Here is a 16,974-nt window from a genome sequence, read left to right on the forward strand (position 1 = left end):
TCATTATTCCAACATCCTTTAACCCACTCATTTGATTCTAACTACCCTGATCGCAAGCTTGTTCCTTCCAAGTCTAAGTAAGCAAACTTCCTAGAACACACTGGTTTTTCCAGAATTGAAATCCAAATGTGATTTTGCCCCATAGTAGAAATCTGTTACATGCTTATGAGCCTGGCCCTCCATGTCTGCCTAACCTTTGATTCCTCAAACTGTTGAGATATCCATATGCTTTTACAACAGAACCCCAGAATACATTTTAAAAATTTCCTATTCACAGAAAAGAGACTAATTTCCTTAATATATAAAAAGCCCCTATAAATCCTGAAGCAAAAAACCAATGACCAACAGAAAAACAGGCTAAGAATTTCAAAAATAGTTCTCAAAAAGGAAATACAGATGAATCCTAAAAACATGGAGAGATTTTCTTTTTTTTTTTTTTTGAGACGGAGTCTCGCTCTGTCGCCCAGGCTGGAGTGCCGTGGCCGGATCTCAGCTCACTGCAAGCTCCGCCTCCCGGGTTTACGCCATTCTCTCGCCTCAGCCTCCCGAGGAGCTGGGACTACAGGCGCCCGCCATCTCGCCCGGCTGCCACTTAAAATACAAGAAATACAAACTAAATTACAGTAAGATGCCATCTGTAACTATCAGAGGGACAAAGTTCAACAAATGTAATAACACACTCTGATAGCAAGAATGTGCAGAAATGGCACTCTCATGCATTGTTCAGTATAAACCAGTAAAATCTCTATCAAGGACAGTTTGGTAATACATTAAAAATTTAAACGTGTTTAACCTTGACCTAGAAATTTCATATGAAAGGTATTCATTCTAAGGATATACTTATAGTATCCAACATGATGAATTTCCAAGAATATTCACTAAAGCATCATTTATAATAGAAAAAGACTGTAAACAACCTAAATTTCCATCACAAAGAATTGGTTATATAAATTATGGCGTATTTGTAAGTAGAATTCTATGCAGTCATCCAAAAGGATGAAGTTCTATATTTATTCACTTTGAATTATTACTAATAGAAACTACAGGAACAAAGTTAAGTACATAGATATATTTGTTTGTGCTTTTTGAGACAGTCTCCCTCAGTCGCCCAGGCTGGAGTGCAGTGACGCAATCTCAGCTCAACCTCTGCAACCTCTGCCTTCCAGGTTCAAGAAATTCTCATGCCTCAGCCTCCTGAGTAGCTGGGACTACAGACATGCGCCACCACACTCAGCTAATTGTTGTGTTTTTGTAGAGACAAACTTTCACCATATTGGCCAGGCTGGTCTCAAACTCCTAGCCTCAAGTGATCTCCCCGCCTCGGCCTCCCAAAATGCTAGGATTACAGGCATTAGCCACTGTGGCCGGCCTGTTTCTAAATATCTGAAATAAATCAGAAATGATATAACGAAACAAGGAACATTGGTTGCCTCGAGGGAGAAGAATCAATGGGAACACGAGTAAAAAGGGGACTTACTCTTGACTTTAACCTTTTACTCCCTTTCTTTAATTTTTAAATTTAAACACGATTTGAAAAACTGATAAAAGCTTGCCTGTACCAGCATACCCTTCAAATACTATACCCAAATCCATTTTCTTTCATGCACAGAGTTATTCTCTCACCTAAGCTACAAAACTCATCCAGTTAATCCATGCAGACTGACCCTACCCCCATCAAATTTACGGTTGATTCATATTATTCTCCTGTTTTAAAACAAAATTGGAGCTTCAGTGAGTCCCCATTGCCCCCAGAGAAAAGTTTAATCCGTTAAAAAGACATTCAAACTCCTTTACCACCCAGCCCCAACCTGTGAGACTCACCTAGTCTCAGCTACACCACGTGGCTCACCATACCTCTCTTACTGTGCTTATAAAGTTTCCTCCCATCTCCCATCCTCCCTTCCCTAACAAAATTACATATGGCCTTTGAGGTCTATGTCAAATTACCTCTTTGAATGTTCCCTACCTCCAGAAAGAACCAATAAAATTTTTCTCTGTACTCCTAAGAATACTTTGCTTATCCTACAAGAAGTTTACTGATTAAAATTATTATTCATTTATGGGTCTACAGATTACTACATATAATCTATTGTTACCTCTCTTAGACTGAAAATCCCTTAAAGAAAGAAACCAAGCTCATTCATCGTGTATTCCTAGCATCTAAATAACCGCCTGGCACACACAGTTACAGTTGTGTTATACACACACACACACATACACACACACACACACACGGTTCACAGTCACCATTTTCCCCCACATTCCTCATTTATCAAATTGAATTAAGAATCTTGTTTCTCCAAGGCTATTTCTAGGTGGTTGGTTAATGTGTGTCCAAAATAACATGGTGCTATCTATGCAACTATACTTCCTAAGTTTAAGCCAGGCCCTTGTGGTTGACTGTTTTTCCTACATCTTGCACAGCTGTCTGGTATTAGTTTGACTTCACTTATTATTATTGAATATACTGATTGGCTGCAGATAAAAGAAGTGCTGGTTTGTCTCCCTGAAAATGATTACATTTGATGAATTAGGTATGTATAACAATTTCGAAAATCAGAGTTACCATTTCAGGAGCAAATGAATATGAAATAAAATCTCTAGAGGGTGAAAGTGCTGACCTGCTCTGCTGCTTTACTCTGAAGCATTCTAATTCTAAAGATACTATAAAATGTCTTAAATGGAAAAAAAAAAAACTAGTCACCCAAGAACTATTTATGATAGTTATTCACTATGCTTCTATTTATTATGCTTCTACTCAAATACAGCTTTTAGTAACTCTGGTTCTTGAGGCAATAAAAAAGGTGGTGGGGAAAACAGCTTAAATGTCCATCAACAGGTGAACGGATAGAACAAATTGTGGTATATCCATACAATAGACTAGCTCTCAGCAATACAAGGGAATTAATAATTGATACATGAAACAACATAACATATCCCAAAATAAGTATGCTGAATGAAAGAAGACAGACCAAAAAAAAGTACATATTGTTTTATTCAATTTATATAAAATCCTAGGAAATGCAAACTAATCTAATAGTGCCATAAAGCAGATCAAGGATTGCTTAGGGTTGAAGTAGAGGCCAGGGAGGGGTAGGAGGGAAGAATTACAAAGTGTCATGAAGAAGCTTTTGGGTGATAAGTATGTTCACTATCTTAATTACAGTGATTGTTTCATGGGTGTATATATTTGTCAGATTGTCAAAACTCATAAAATTGTACACAGTAGTCCCCTTTATGCATGGTTTTGCTTTCTTCAGTTTCAGTTACCTGTGGTTAACCATAGTCTGAAAATATAAATGCAAAGTTCCAGACATAAACAACTCATAAGTTTTAAATTACACGTCATTCTGAGTTGTGTGGTGAAATCTTGCACCATCCTGCTGTGTCCCACCTGGGGCATGAATCATCCCTCCGTCCAGCGTCTCCATGCTGTATATGTCACCTGCCCATTAGCCACTTAGTAATCATCCAGGTTATCAGATCAAAGACACAGTATACACGGTTGTGGTGCTATCTGAGGTTTTAGACACCCAATGTGTGGCTTGGAACATACCCACCATGAATAAGAGGGACCACTATACTTTAAAATGTGCAACTTATTATATGTCAATTATACCTCAATAAAGCTGTTTTTTTTTTTTTAAGTGGCAGGAAGAAGACAGAGGTGAGAGAAGGGAGAGGGAGAAAGAAGTCTGTCCAAGAACATATCTATACAATTCTATCTTAAAGTGGTTTTCAAAGAAGAGGGAATGTTCAACACTTGCAAAATACCTTTCCAGAATGCCATTTTCCTGAAAATGTCATTTTCTAAGAAGGTAGGAATTGTATTTTTGAAAGGAGCAGCCAGGTTGCTAGCAGATGATTAATTATCATGGAAAATCATTGATGTATCATCGCAATTTCACAGTGTTTCTTACAGTTAAAATAAAGCTCCTTCATATCTCTCATAAAGGTATTATAAAGCTTTAATTGATTTGTGTTGGTGAAAACCCTTGGTTACCATCATGGAAAATAATTGAATTAAGTATCAAAATATAAACATACAACTTTTAGTATGATTTTTATATTTTTCTTTATAATAAATATTGGAGGGTATCAGCTAGTCTAACACATTAATAAACCAGGGGAGACTCAGACCCTAGAGGCTTGCACATCTGTTGATTTAATGTCAAATATAGAATCTACAGAGATGTTTAAAGAAACTTGTGTAGCTACCTCTACTACTGGATAAAATCTTGTAAGTACCACTTGCCCCCTCATTAAAAAGCAATAATGGTTTATGCAGGGTTAACTAAGGAGTGCAAATCTCTAGGCTTACTCATACATGTTCTTTTATGGGAAGGTTGAGAAGAATAACTTTACTGTCAGCATGACAGTAAAGAAATACAATAAAAAAACGACAATAGCGATCAGGAGGACAATATAGACTCATATGGAAAAAGAAAAACTAAGAATTTGATTGAAAAATGTTTGAGTCACAGGCTGTATCTAAAGTAACAGACACAGCATTCAGTATAATGCTTGATTGCGCTTTAAGAATATCATTCAGTGGCAATCCACACACACTAGGTCTTCAGTAACTGTTAGACATTATTATTCATGATTTTGGAAGTGAAATTTGAGACTGTAATTTAACATCCAGTCAACAGGTCTGGAGATCAAAGTCCCTCACTATTTGCAAAGTAGAAATAAAGAAGATGTTCTATGATATCTCTATTCCAATTAATATAATCAGACGTGGGATAGTAGAGAAAACTCATCCAAGAAAGTGTTGATCATTAGGCAGAAACAAGAAGATTCTTTTAAGAAATAAATACATTAAGAAGGACTCTTTGCTGTGGATCTTTATACTGGTGACCCACAGCAAACTGGAGAATAACTTCCACATTTTGGGATGAAAATGTCATTATGAGGCAGGTACAGACATTGCAGTTCGTTATGGTCACCTGTAAAAAGCCCTGCAATTTGTAAGGCTAGAGAGAATACAGAAGTCACTAGTCACTGTGGCAATTTAAATTTAAATATAAGTCAAGTAAAATTAAAAATTCATTTCTTCAGTTGCATTAGCCACATTTCAAATGCACAACAGACACATGTAGTTAGTGGCCCCCATATAGGAGAGGGCAATATAGAATATTCCATCATCACATAAAGCTCTAGTGAACTGCATTGGGCTAGAAGGAAGTAGAGGCTAACATAAGGATGCCAAGTAAGAAACCCTGTAATACTGTATTTGAGAAAGACAGTGCTCATTGGTTACAAAGAGGCCATATCATTCAACCTCCAAAGGGGAAAAAGGGACCTTGGGTTCATACTCTCCTAGCCTGGCTTTCAATAAATAATCAAGAGTTAAAGCGCTCTCAATGCCCTTGTGCCCTCTGGGACCTCAAAAACTAAATGTGTGTTTTCCATAAAATATTAAGTCAAGAGAAAGTAAGACAGCACACTTAATGTGAAATAAAGTTCATATACTCCTGTTTAAACACAGATTAGAATTTCTGTCAGAACAATGCCAGTGAAAAGTTGACATTCTAATTAATACAATTTACATTATAAAGCACTGAATATCTTTATCTTGCTATTATGAAATGCCCTCTTTTAAAAAAAATTGAAACTCTACTCAACAGGGAAATGAGTACTAAGGACAGTATGTAAAAACCCATGTACAAGAGAGGTGGTTAGGGTCAGTGGCATTTTTACACACCATCGACTCAGGTATCTAAAAAGGGAAGCAATACACTCATCCTCTACCACACAGTTCTGTCATTCTTTATCATCTGCAAGGCTATTTGCGTGCAGCAATAGGATTTTTAAAGCTGTTTTCCTGTTATAAAACATGCTGCAAAACACAAACACCAAAACCTGAAACATTCTCTCTTTCCCCTCTTTTCTCCCTCTCCATCTCTCCCTTCTCTCTCACTTAACATCATAGAGAATAACAGTTGTGGAACCCTGCGAACTCGCATACATGTAGGACTCCCACATAATGTTTATTCAATCCAAATTCTGAGTGTGTAAGAGGGGCAGAAAATCAACCCCACAGTTGGGCACCCAAGGATTCATGTTCATTGCCTTTGTCAATTTTATGCTATCAGTGAAAGGAATAAAGATGAGATCCTTACAGCTTGAATTTTCATTTCCTATGACACGTGCTTTTTCTTCATGCTTTATCACACTCCACTACTTGGTTTCCACCCCTTCATAATTGATATCGGCCATTTGAAGCATTCAGTAAAAACCTCATGAGGTTCATCGAATGTCCCCCAGTCTATAATTCTTGCTTTTAACATATTCAGAAGCAAATTTATCTGAGTGTTTTCCACTTCCCCTCCATGGTTTTCTCTATGCACAGGGATGAGTGTAATGACAGTTGTATTAATTATATGCTGAAAAACCCACATAGCAGCAAAAATGATGGAGATCATCATTTTAAATATTTTATTAAAATAACTCAGTGTAGAACAGATAATGTAGACCCTCTTGATAATGAGAGGTTCATTAATTTTACAAGAATTCTAGAAAGCTTAGAATGGTCATCAAAATCATTTTTCATTTATTTGTTTTTTAAGAAAGGGAAAATGTTCAGTTGCTCCTTTAGAGAAAAAGGGTATAATAAAATTTTCTAAGTTATTTTAAAATAATCACTTATCCTTCCAGAAAAAGCTTTGTAAAGGTAGCTTGAAATAGAGATGATTCAGGTTTCATGGTATTACTTGAAATGTCTGCAAATTTGCAGCTTCTGTGACCCACTAAAATTTGGTTTCATTGACATATAGTAACCTTTGATAAATAAAATTGATATTTCCTATAAACAAACAAGCAGTACATTAAAATCCTTTGATAATTGACAGCAAGAACAACACAATCTTGCCTACCAAGTGTGTCTCCAGATACAGTTTAAGGCCATCCATCTCTGCTTTAGGGGGAGTCCAGTTCTCTGTAGTTTCCATGGCTTCATTTAACCATTGAATGAATTCATCCAGTTTGTTTACAAACCCCTTGTGAGAGGAAAGAAAAGGGGGAAAAAGGGGGCAAGAAAGGCATGTTAGTTGGTTACTCTGTAAAAAGCCAATATTAAACGTTCCAAACTTTATCCATGATCAAATCCATCCCACCACACTCCTATCCTAGTCTCATCTTTGCTGTAATGGAATTTCTACTATTTCTGGTATTTCTGGACCCGAAGTCTTATCAAAACGGGAAAGAAATTGTCAATGCTTCCCTCTCAGTTTTTCTCTAGGATCACTTTTCTGAGGAATTTGGATTGGATTGTGGGGTGTCACTGTATGGATGCCTCAAAACATCAAAACATTTCTGGTGCCTGACAAGCATCCCCCTGCCAAAAAATCAGGTCAGGTCTGCTAGGAATGCTCATTGGCTTTGGGGGATAAAAGCATTCCTGTAAAGATGGTGTTCTTCACTCAGAAGCCTGTGGAGTTCAGTTGCCATAGCTGAACTGGAAATATATTTTAAAATTACATAAGTATTTACAGGTCCTTGGACGAGTTCTATCTACAGCCCAAATGTCTGTGTCTAAGCCTGTGTGCTACAAAGGAAGGAAGCGTAGAAAGTGGGACCAATGAAGAAACATAAATACTTGGCTTCGGGTATGTACAGACATAAAGATATATTCTTGGCTAGGAAGCACAAATCACAATAATCTTGCAATTTTTCAAATAGTGGTTATAAAATTTTATTGACCATTTAAAAGAATACATCTGTAGAAACAGAAAATATTTTGAAAATATGAAAGCCCAACTGCAAACCTAAGTGAAAGAAACGGGGCTGGGCTCCTGCTTTCCACGTCTGGGTAAACAGCACCACCTGGAGGTCATAAGGAGCAAGGGCAGGCTTCCACACATACTTAGGAATGGGTTGAGATGCCATTTCCCCATTAAACTTAACCCATTGTTCAGATTTGCCTTTCAAATAATCTTGATTAATATTTTTAAGGCTTAACTGAGGATGTCCTGAGACTGAAGTGGAAAGAGGTAAAAGTAAATATTTTTTATAATGTTTCTCACAAACTAGGCTTTGCTATTAGGGTTTTTCCTAGATAATATTTTAAGATTCATAACCCTTTAATTCAAGCAATTAGATTACCTCAAAAAAAAAATAAGAAAAAGAGAAAATGGAATTGTGGAGAGTGGTAAGTAAAAGGACAAATAACACTCAGGAACACAAACTGTTTATTAGAGGGGGACAAAGCAGAGCTGTGGGCACAGAGTCCCATAGAGTCAGATCATACCACACTGTTATGCTCTGGTATGTTGCCAACCTGTGTAGATAGAGCTCAGTCTATCATTCCACATAGCGACATATCATATGGTTTTCCATATTCATATATGCTTCCAAAACCTTTTCCTATTGAAAATCTCTCTATTGTACCAAGTATCCAAGGACAGTCACACCCAGGGACACATATCACAACCAAATTTCACAAATGCAAGATTTCTCATTTATATTCCTCCAAAAATCTATCCCAATCAGTTAGACTTGATAAAACTAATGAGAAATATCATCTTAGAGACATCATAATCGCAAACTGAACCCTATACAATTGCAATTGGCTGAGCTGGGAACTATATGGTAGTTTAACATGCCTCCAGTCCTAGACTCCAACCCTAAACTGATTGATAATATCATTAAGGTTTCTGTTGGTCATCACTCAGAAGATTTTCTTCCAGGTGAGGTGAAAATATGTCCAACAGAGAAGGTTTCATAAATTTCATACAATGTATTCCCTTACTAAGTGAATTTTCTGGTGATCTACCAAACTCAGCCTTTTTTTCTAATTTTCTCATATTGCAACTCTTTCCAAATGCCAAGAATCCCTGCAAGATCATTCATTTTGCCCCTTCTCCTATCTTTAGGGTATCAGTTTGTCTGTTCTTTTGCCTTTCCTGCATTTGCATAAGTTTGAGAGTTGCTTTGCTTTTCATTTCCTCCCAAATACTTGACTCTTTTTTTTTTTTTTTTTTTTTTTGAGACGGAGTCTCACTCTGTTACCCAGGCTGGAGTGCAGTGGCCGGATCTCAGCTCACTGCAAGCTCTGCCTCCCAGGTTTATGCCATTCTCCTGCCTCAGCCTCCTGAGTAGCTGGGACTATGGGCGCCCGCCACCTTTCCCGGCTAGTTTTTTTGTATTTTTTAGTAGAGACGGGGTTTCACCGTGTTACCCAGGATGGTCTCGATCTCCTGACCTCGTGATCCGCCCGTCTCGGCCTCCCAAAGTGCTGGGATTACAGGCTTGAGCCACCGCGCCTGGCCTACTTGACTCTTTTAATGTAGAAGTTACACTTATTCAAGCTCAATCTTCTCAGTAGTGTCCCATCTGTTCAAAATGTTATTCCCCAAACTCCTACCTAGGGCTCAGAATATTTCACAGGTTCATATCTGACTTGATGTTTACCACAGATCCCTTCAGATGTGTACAGCAAACCTGTGAGCAGAAGTAAGGGCAGAGTCTGTTAGAACTCCAGTCCTAATTCTCGATACTCTCATAATTAAAATTCTGGTGAAAACTTAAGAGACCCTTTGCTGACCAGATGGACTTACAGAAGCATTGTCTGTCATCTGTGGATGCTAGTCAGAAAAGTAGAATTTAGATGGTTTATAAATGGGAGATGAAAATAGTACTTTATAGTACTTACAGCATTAAATAGTTTTTACTGTTGTATTTAGAATTGTGTTGTTATATCTGTATATACAAATTGGTTTGGGGAGAAAATTAAGTCAGAAAGTATATTATTTAGGGAACAAGGGGTTAAATCCAAGAAGATAAATAGTTAAAGACATTATTTGAAAGGTAATTAGTTATAAACCATTCATGATCTTCTCCCTTTCAAAAACAAACAAAAACAACCTGTGTGTGTATGTGAGTGCATGGCTGCTTCATCATAAAAGGTTAGTCTTAGTCGAAGAGTACTAAACAATGTGTCAGGTTTCCTAACAGAACCATGATTACACAGTTAGCTGAAATCTGTGAGATGCAGATTAGACAAAACCCATTGGTCCTGGGTGAATATTTCTGGATGGCACCTCTGTGTATCCCAGCCAGATAGAAAAACAAGGCTGTCTGATATAGGGGAAACAGGAGTCCTCTCAAGGATTCTCTCTGGGTTTCTTCTGAATTATATCCCATCCTCACAACTTTTTATTTGTTGTACATTTCCTAACTCTTTTCTTGCCAACACTAAAAAGTTTCATCACTCACAATAGAAACCTGAGAAAACCCAGTGTTCCTAACTTATAATAAAAGCTAAGCACCCCTTCCCTTTAGGGAGATCTAGCTTTCCACCTCCCTTCCTGCTTCTATGTGTAGCCTCAAGAATATAAACAGAAAACATGAAAGCAAGCAAAACTGGAGTCCATTCAATTCATGATACGTTTACCACATGTTATTTTTCCACCTCACTCAGCCCCCTCTGTGTACTATCACCAGGTTTCTGTGTATAGTGGACAGTGTTCTAGGGTCTCTCCCCCGTCATGAGATGTGCTTAGAAAGACCAAGAAAGTGCCACTCTATACACAGACCATGTGGATGTGCAGGTGTGTTCACATTTGGACACACACAACAAATATTTGATGCCCATTTTCAGAAGTTCTGCTGGCATCTTTGTGGTGTGAATGAAAGAAAATAAGGATGACATAGGAAAATGGAAACAAAATTTTTAAATTATTTTGAAACAGATCGAATCCTAATGCAACAAATATTGATCATTTATTCATTCATTTAACAAATGTTTATTAAGTGCCCTCTATGTGCAAAAAAGCACACTGCTAGACATTGTTGAGAATACAAAGATAAATATCATTGTGGCAAAAATTTCAGCAGAACATAAAGCACGTCTAAGCCCTGAATTCAAGTAATTTTAATAGTCAAAAAGAATTTTACAGTAAACAAAGAGTTGGGACACTCTCCTGGATACTGTGAAATTATTATATCTGTATCAGAATTCTGTCTGTATCCAAGTTTGCTCTCATTCTTAGTATTGGCCTACCTGTGTGTGTTTCTAATATTCCGAATTTAAATTTACTTCTCTAGAAAGTCAGAGGACTATAAAAATCAGATTTTCTTCATGACATAATCCAATGCCACCACTGCACTACATGAAAAGTACATTTTATGCATATTCTACTCTCTGCCACAGGCTGAATTACAAACCTTTGAAAGCTACATTTTAGCCTTCATTGTTCAAACTCCTGCTGCTGTATCTGTTCAGTGTCCTGTTATTTTCTACCAGTGTCCTTATCGTCCCTTTCTGCTTCTTCTTCCATTACTTTTATTTGCCTCCCTGACAAGCTGTCCAGGAGCACATGGAGGGTGACCTAGTCCACAAGATCCTGTACTCCTGCCCACTCTCACGGATTGTTTCCTTCTGAGTGAATCTTTGTCATATTTCTATTTTATACAGGCTTTAAGAGTCTGTAGACCCTTGTTTGGCACCAAGCCAGGATTCAACCCCCAGAAGAAATTCTGGTCATCAAACCTGGGAGAAAATGGAACAGTGGTTGGCCCTCCTACCATTGGTTGTCAGCATACCTGCTACTCCCAAATCATTTGTATTGTGAAAGTTCCTTCGTGAGGGTGAAAACTGACTTTTAAACTTTCTAAAACATCAATCTCTTTAAAGACTAAGACGCACAGTGAAAGTACATGCAAATGTATACTCACTGGTTTGTGAAAAATAATTTGCTAGAGCCTTTGGCTGGCTAAAATACACTTGAAGATTATTTCACAGTGAACACTAACAGTCAAATCTTGCGAAGTGCTACACTCTCCCAACAAGTTAAGAATACTCATTATTTCTTTTCCTAACTCTTTCTCCTCTACAACAAGCCTTGTTTGGTTAAATATAAACTGTCTCGGTGGTTACCTTTGCCCTCTGGCAAGGCTGTCATATGGAGCTAGAATAAAAAGGAGGGCCTTCCTTGTGCCATATGTGAGGCCAGGGAACAACCACACAGTGGAAAACAAGATATGGCCCCTGCCTTGTGGAATTGAAAGCCTAGGGGTGATTTTTTTAGTGGGATTAATTATAGACTAAAATAAAGTGGAAAATTGTATCTCTGCAAGATGAAAGGGGAAGTATACAGCAGGAAGTAAATGCTGTGTTATCACCACAACTCTTCAAGATGGTGTTGATTATGGTCATTTTACAGATGAGGAAACTGAGGGTCAGAGAAGGTAAGTGACTTAGGATTTGAACATGGATCTCATTCCAAAGTCTATTCCTCCCACACTACCACACCACCCTCTAAAAACAGCATTCCTGCAGACAAGTTATTAGATCCAGGTAATGGAGAAGTAGCATTTATTCCCAGTTTTAAAGTCTTGGCCCTGAGATAAAATTCCCTAAGTCCTAAGTCTCTTACCCTTCTCATTCACTATTTTCTGTTGGTTTTTCCTAAAACAGAATTTGTGATGAAACTAAATACTTAACAAGAAACACACTTATTTTTAGAAAGCAAAGATTACTGTAAAGTTCATTTCTAATGCACAGAAAATTTAAATGAAAAATTTAAGGGAGTTACATGTTTGAATGAGCCCATTCTACAAGTGCTCAGTTACAGATGGGCTTGACTCAGTTTAATCACAGAGGAGATGGCCCTTAGTTCTCAGAAGGCAGTTGAGCCACCTTTCTGAACTGCTAATTCCTTTTGGTATTTGCTGTTTGGAAGTGTATGTGAATGTGTGTGTATTCATCCTCAGAGTAATTCATATCTATTCATGGACAGAGAAATTAGGTGTGATGTCTGACCCAGTCTAGATCAAGTTAGCTGCCTCCACACAGAAACATGCTAAAGAGTATCAAAAAAGTGAACTATTTGCATTACATTTTATGTATTTATTTATTTATTCATTCTTTTTTTTAGAGACAAGGTCTCTCTAGAGATAAGGCTAGAGTGCAGTGACATGATCATAGATCACTGCAACCTCCAACTCCTGAGCTCAGGGAATTCTCCTACCTCAGTCACCTGAGTAGCTGGGACTACAGGTGTGCGCCATCACACCCAGATTATTTATTTATTTATTTATTTATTCATTCATTCATTCATTCATGGGGTCTCACTATGTTGCACAGGCTGGTCTCAAATTCCTGGCCTCAACTGTTCCTTCCAGTTTGATCTCCCAAAGCAAAGGTATTACAGGCATGAGCCATTGCACCTGGCCTATTTCACTATATTTCAAGAAAAAAAAAAAAGCATCTGCTGTTGAATCTTTTAAACTATTATGCTCTCATCTGGACAATTCTAGCTGAAACAAATAACCCTCAGATGGTACTCACCATGTGCCAGAACCTGTTTTAAGTATTTTGTACAAACAGATCATTTAAGTCTCATAATGGCCCTATGAGGTGGGTACAATAGTCTCCCCATTTTACAGATGAGAAGAGTGAGGCCCAAGAGGTAAGGAAGTCTGCCCGATACCCTACAGCCAGAAGGTGGCAAACTCAGTACCTGAAATCATGAACTTAAGAGACCCTTAAGTCAGTTGATTTAACAGCTTAACTATATCCCTTGCAGGAATTAGAAGAGAAGAACTAAATGAGGATTAATCTGGGGGGACACGGGAGGGTATATTAAAAGAGGGGAAAAAGTGCTTACTATGAGCCAGTGTAGATAATGTTAAGAGAACAGTTGCTACAGCCAGACAAAACTGAATTTGATTCATTTAGTTTAGGTATAAACTGAATGAGTGACTTAATGTCTCTGAACCTTAGTTTCTTCATCTGTAAGACAGGGACATTAACAGTCATCATGGGGTTACATGAGGACTATAGGAAAAATATAGTTTAAAGCCTGATGTAAAACAAGGGCTTGATAAATGATTCTTTAAAAAATCATTCCTAATTAATAAAAGTTCCAATTTGATCTTTTATCTCATTGACTTGACAATTTTTTATTATTTACTAAGTCTACAGCACTGTACTATGTGTAGTACAGTGAGATGGATGATCCATGAGATGGATTTTAAAAGTCCCCACACAGGCCGGGCGCAGTGGCTCATGCCTGTAATCCCAATACTGTGGGAGGCCGAGGTGGGTAGATCATGAGGTCAGGAAATAGAGACCATCCTGGCCAACATGGTGAAACCGCGTCTCTACTAAAAAAAAATACAAAAATTAGCTGGATGTGGTGGCTTGTGCCTATAATCCCAGCTACTCGGGAGGCAGAGGCAAGAGAGTCATTGAATCCGGGAGGCGGAGCTTGCAGTGAGCCAAGATCGCTCCATTGCACTCCAGTTTGGCGACAGAGTGAGATTCTGTCTCAAAAAAAAAAAAAAAAAAAAAAATCCCCACACAGTCACAATATAGGGGGTGGCAGCAACTGCACTGGGCATTTAGAAGAGGGAGTCATGGCTTTCACCTCACATGGTAAATGAGACAGCATGAGGGGCAGCATCTGAACCTGCAGGTTAGCAAGAATTTCACCACCCTGCTTCCTGACCAGTGGATCTGGAGGGGATCACGTTTCTCTCCTAATAGTCACAAGTTTCAGGAAAATCTGACTTAATTTTTCAAAACAGGCCACATTCTTTGGAGCCTATCTTTACATCAGCAATGGGGCTACCAAAAAGTAACAGCTAAAGGACATCATGATCCTCTTATCCACAGTAAAGGTTTGTTTAGGCTCTAAATAAGGTAAGTAAAATTAGAACTTTATTTAGAAGCAAAATTATGCATTGAGATTTTTACATATATATTTACCAACATATGTATTTAATCTTCTGTTTTTGTACATAATTCTTTATACACATAGTTTCTACATAAAATGACTAGATTTAGATTTTTGCATAACAGCACTAAAATGTAATTTACCTTTCCCAATCAACTAACTATATACTTAATGTGCCACCTAGGCCCAGGGACTCAAGACAAAGTGCTAGAGAGTTAAAAGTTGTGCTTTTGACTCTACTACCTCACTTATATACCCACACTCCTACCTAGAAAATCCAACACAGTATGAGTAATTGACAGAAGAGGAGAGACAGTGTATGCTTTTAGAACAAAGATTGAAGAGAAAATGAAATGGCTTCAGTCAGTGTTCACTCTGATGCCACCAAAAAAACTCAAATACTGAAATGCCTAATGAAATATTTAGCTTCTTTTCTAAAGGTCGAATGAGAAGGCTTTAGAATATAAAAATATTCCTGATGAAATTGTTCCAGAATTAAGGTAAAAACTGTCAGTGGGAAAGAGCAAAATGGCATGGAATGGTATTATCTAAAGCTACCCAGGTGGGATGTTCTATTCTGAACTCAGCAACATGTAGAAGGAATATAATGCTGAATCCACAGTTTCTTCAAATACTATTTATTTATAGTGGCTTCAACTGGGAAAAGAAGAACCCAGAAAGATTCCTAACTCTTATGATGGGAAAGGGTTTCATCTAACAAATCTAGAGATTTTGACTTCAGTTGCTCCCTATGGGTTCATAAAAAGAAATTATCAATCATTCTAAGGGCAAAACAAGATTGGAATGCATATTATCAAAGTCTAATAAAAATAGATATGAATAAAAAATTGGGAATAAACTGGAACAAACAATAGGTTAATATTAATTGAGCACTTACTACACACCAGGCACTTACATAATCCTTACAACAACCCTATGATACAATATTACTGCACTCTCCATTTTATAGGGAGGAAAGTGAAGCACAGACAAGATCAAACACTTACAAGCTCCCAACATTGTCAGGTATGAAGCTGGGGACCTCTCATTCAGGTAGTATGACTGCCCCAAAGCTTGGCAGACTTCCTCTAGGTGAGACCTTGCTTCAAGCACCCCCAATCCTCCAGAGGTACTGGATAAGCAGATCAGATCATCTTTATCTGCCTTTAAGTCTCAAATGAGTACCTGAGATACCCATAACTTAGAATTTAGGATTACGACAGTTTAATGGTTTAACTGTAGGCTTTTCATATCTAGTATTATAATTAACAATACTTAACATTTAGGTACTATCTACCAGCTATTCTTCTAATAACTTGTGAAGTTACTGAATAGTCAAATATCCCCATTGTACAGATGAAGAGGCTAAGGCATAGAGAAGTTATGTAATTTATTTAAGGTCATATTGCTATTAAGTGGTTATTAAATAGTTTTGTTCCAGGGTCTAAGCTCTGGACTACTGTCCTGTATTCTCTCTCTAACCAGATTTGTTCCCACAAAGTCCATAGAGAGAAAACAAAGGACAGTCACATTCTCTGTTGTTCACTCCTATTTTCCAAGCTTCTCTGAGAACCCCAGCTCTTGCCACATAGTTCAATCATTCCTATCAGAGCCCTATTTTAGATCATTTTTCCTATACTCTGTGCTCTCTCTTGTCAGCCTTTCTTTTCCTTCTTCCTTGACTATTGTTTCTCTTTTGCCTCTTTTTTTCTCTTCCCTCTTCTCCAGCCCCTCCCCTCCTTTGTTCTCCACTCCTCTCCTCTCTTCCCCCACTTCTCCTCTTTTTTCCACTTGCTCATTGTTCCTTTCTTTTTTCTGTTGTTCAAAGTCTCCTCCAGCCTTGTTAGGGCTAATCAATCACTTTAAATAAACATTTCTGGACATGTCTATAAAGTTTTAGAGAAAAGGGCTGACTCCTTGACACTAAAGTACAGACCTGAAAATATTGTTTTATTCCTTGCTTGGATTAGCTCTAAATACCTTCCTGATTAGTAAGAACTCCTTGCACATCAAATATCTGGAACAAAAGTGAGTGTGGCTTGATGGGAGTATTTGCAGAATACTAAGATTATTCAAAAGATTACTGTGATTGTTGAGTTGCTGTTTAAGTATTCTAAATTTCCTCCAGGGAATAGATAACAAAATTATTATTCAGTAATAACAAAGTTATTATTTTTAGAAAAAAATGGAATTCCATGTGTAGAGTTCATCATACTGAACGAGCAAGAAAATGCTATGGCCAACTTTCTACCAGAGAGCTTCAGGGTGGCAAGTCAGTAAATGCTAACAA

The 16,974-nt window shown here is 37.7% G+C and overlaps 1 protein-coding gene across 4 annotated transcripts in view; it reads right to left on the minus strand.

The window, feature by feature from the left end:
* Positions 1-16,974, minus strand: part of AKAP6 (A-kinase anchoring protein 6) — a 657,824-nt gene that overhangs the window by 265,893 nt on the left and 374,957 nt on the right. For all 4 annotated transcript variants that reach the window (XM_033188313.1, XM_033188311.1, XM_033188312.1 and 1 more), the window contains one exon: positions 6,879-7,001. In XM_033188313.1, the coding sequence (XP_033044204.1) occupies positions 6,879-7,001 (123 nt within the window). The remainder of the gene's footprint in view (positions 1-6,878; positions 7,002-16,974) is intronic.

The sequence above is a fragment of the Trachypithecus francoisi genome, unplaced genomic scaffold, assembly GCF_009764315.1.
Source record: "Trachypithecus francoisi isolate TF-2019V2 unplaced genomic scaffold, Tfra_2.0 Lachesis_group3, whole genome shotgun sequence".
NCBI classification, from domain to species: Eukaryota; Metazoa; Chordata; class Mammalia; order Primates; family Cercopithecidae; genus Trachypithecus; species Trachypithecus francoisi.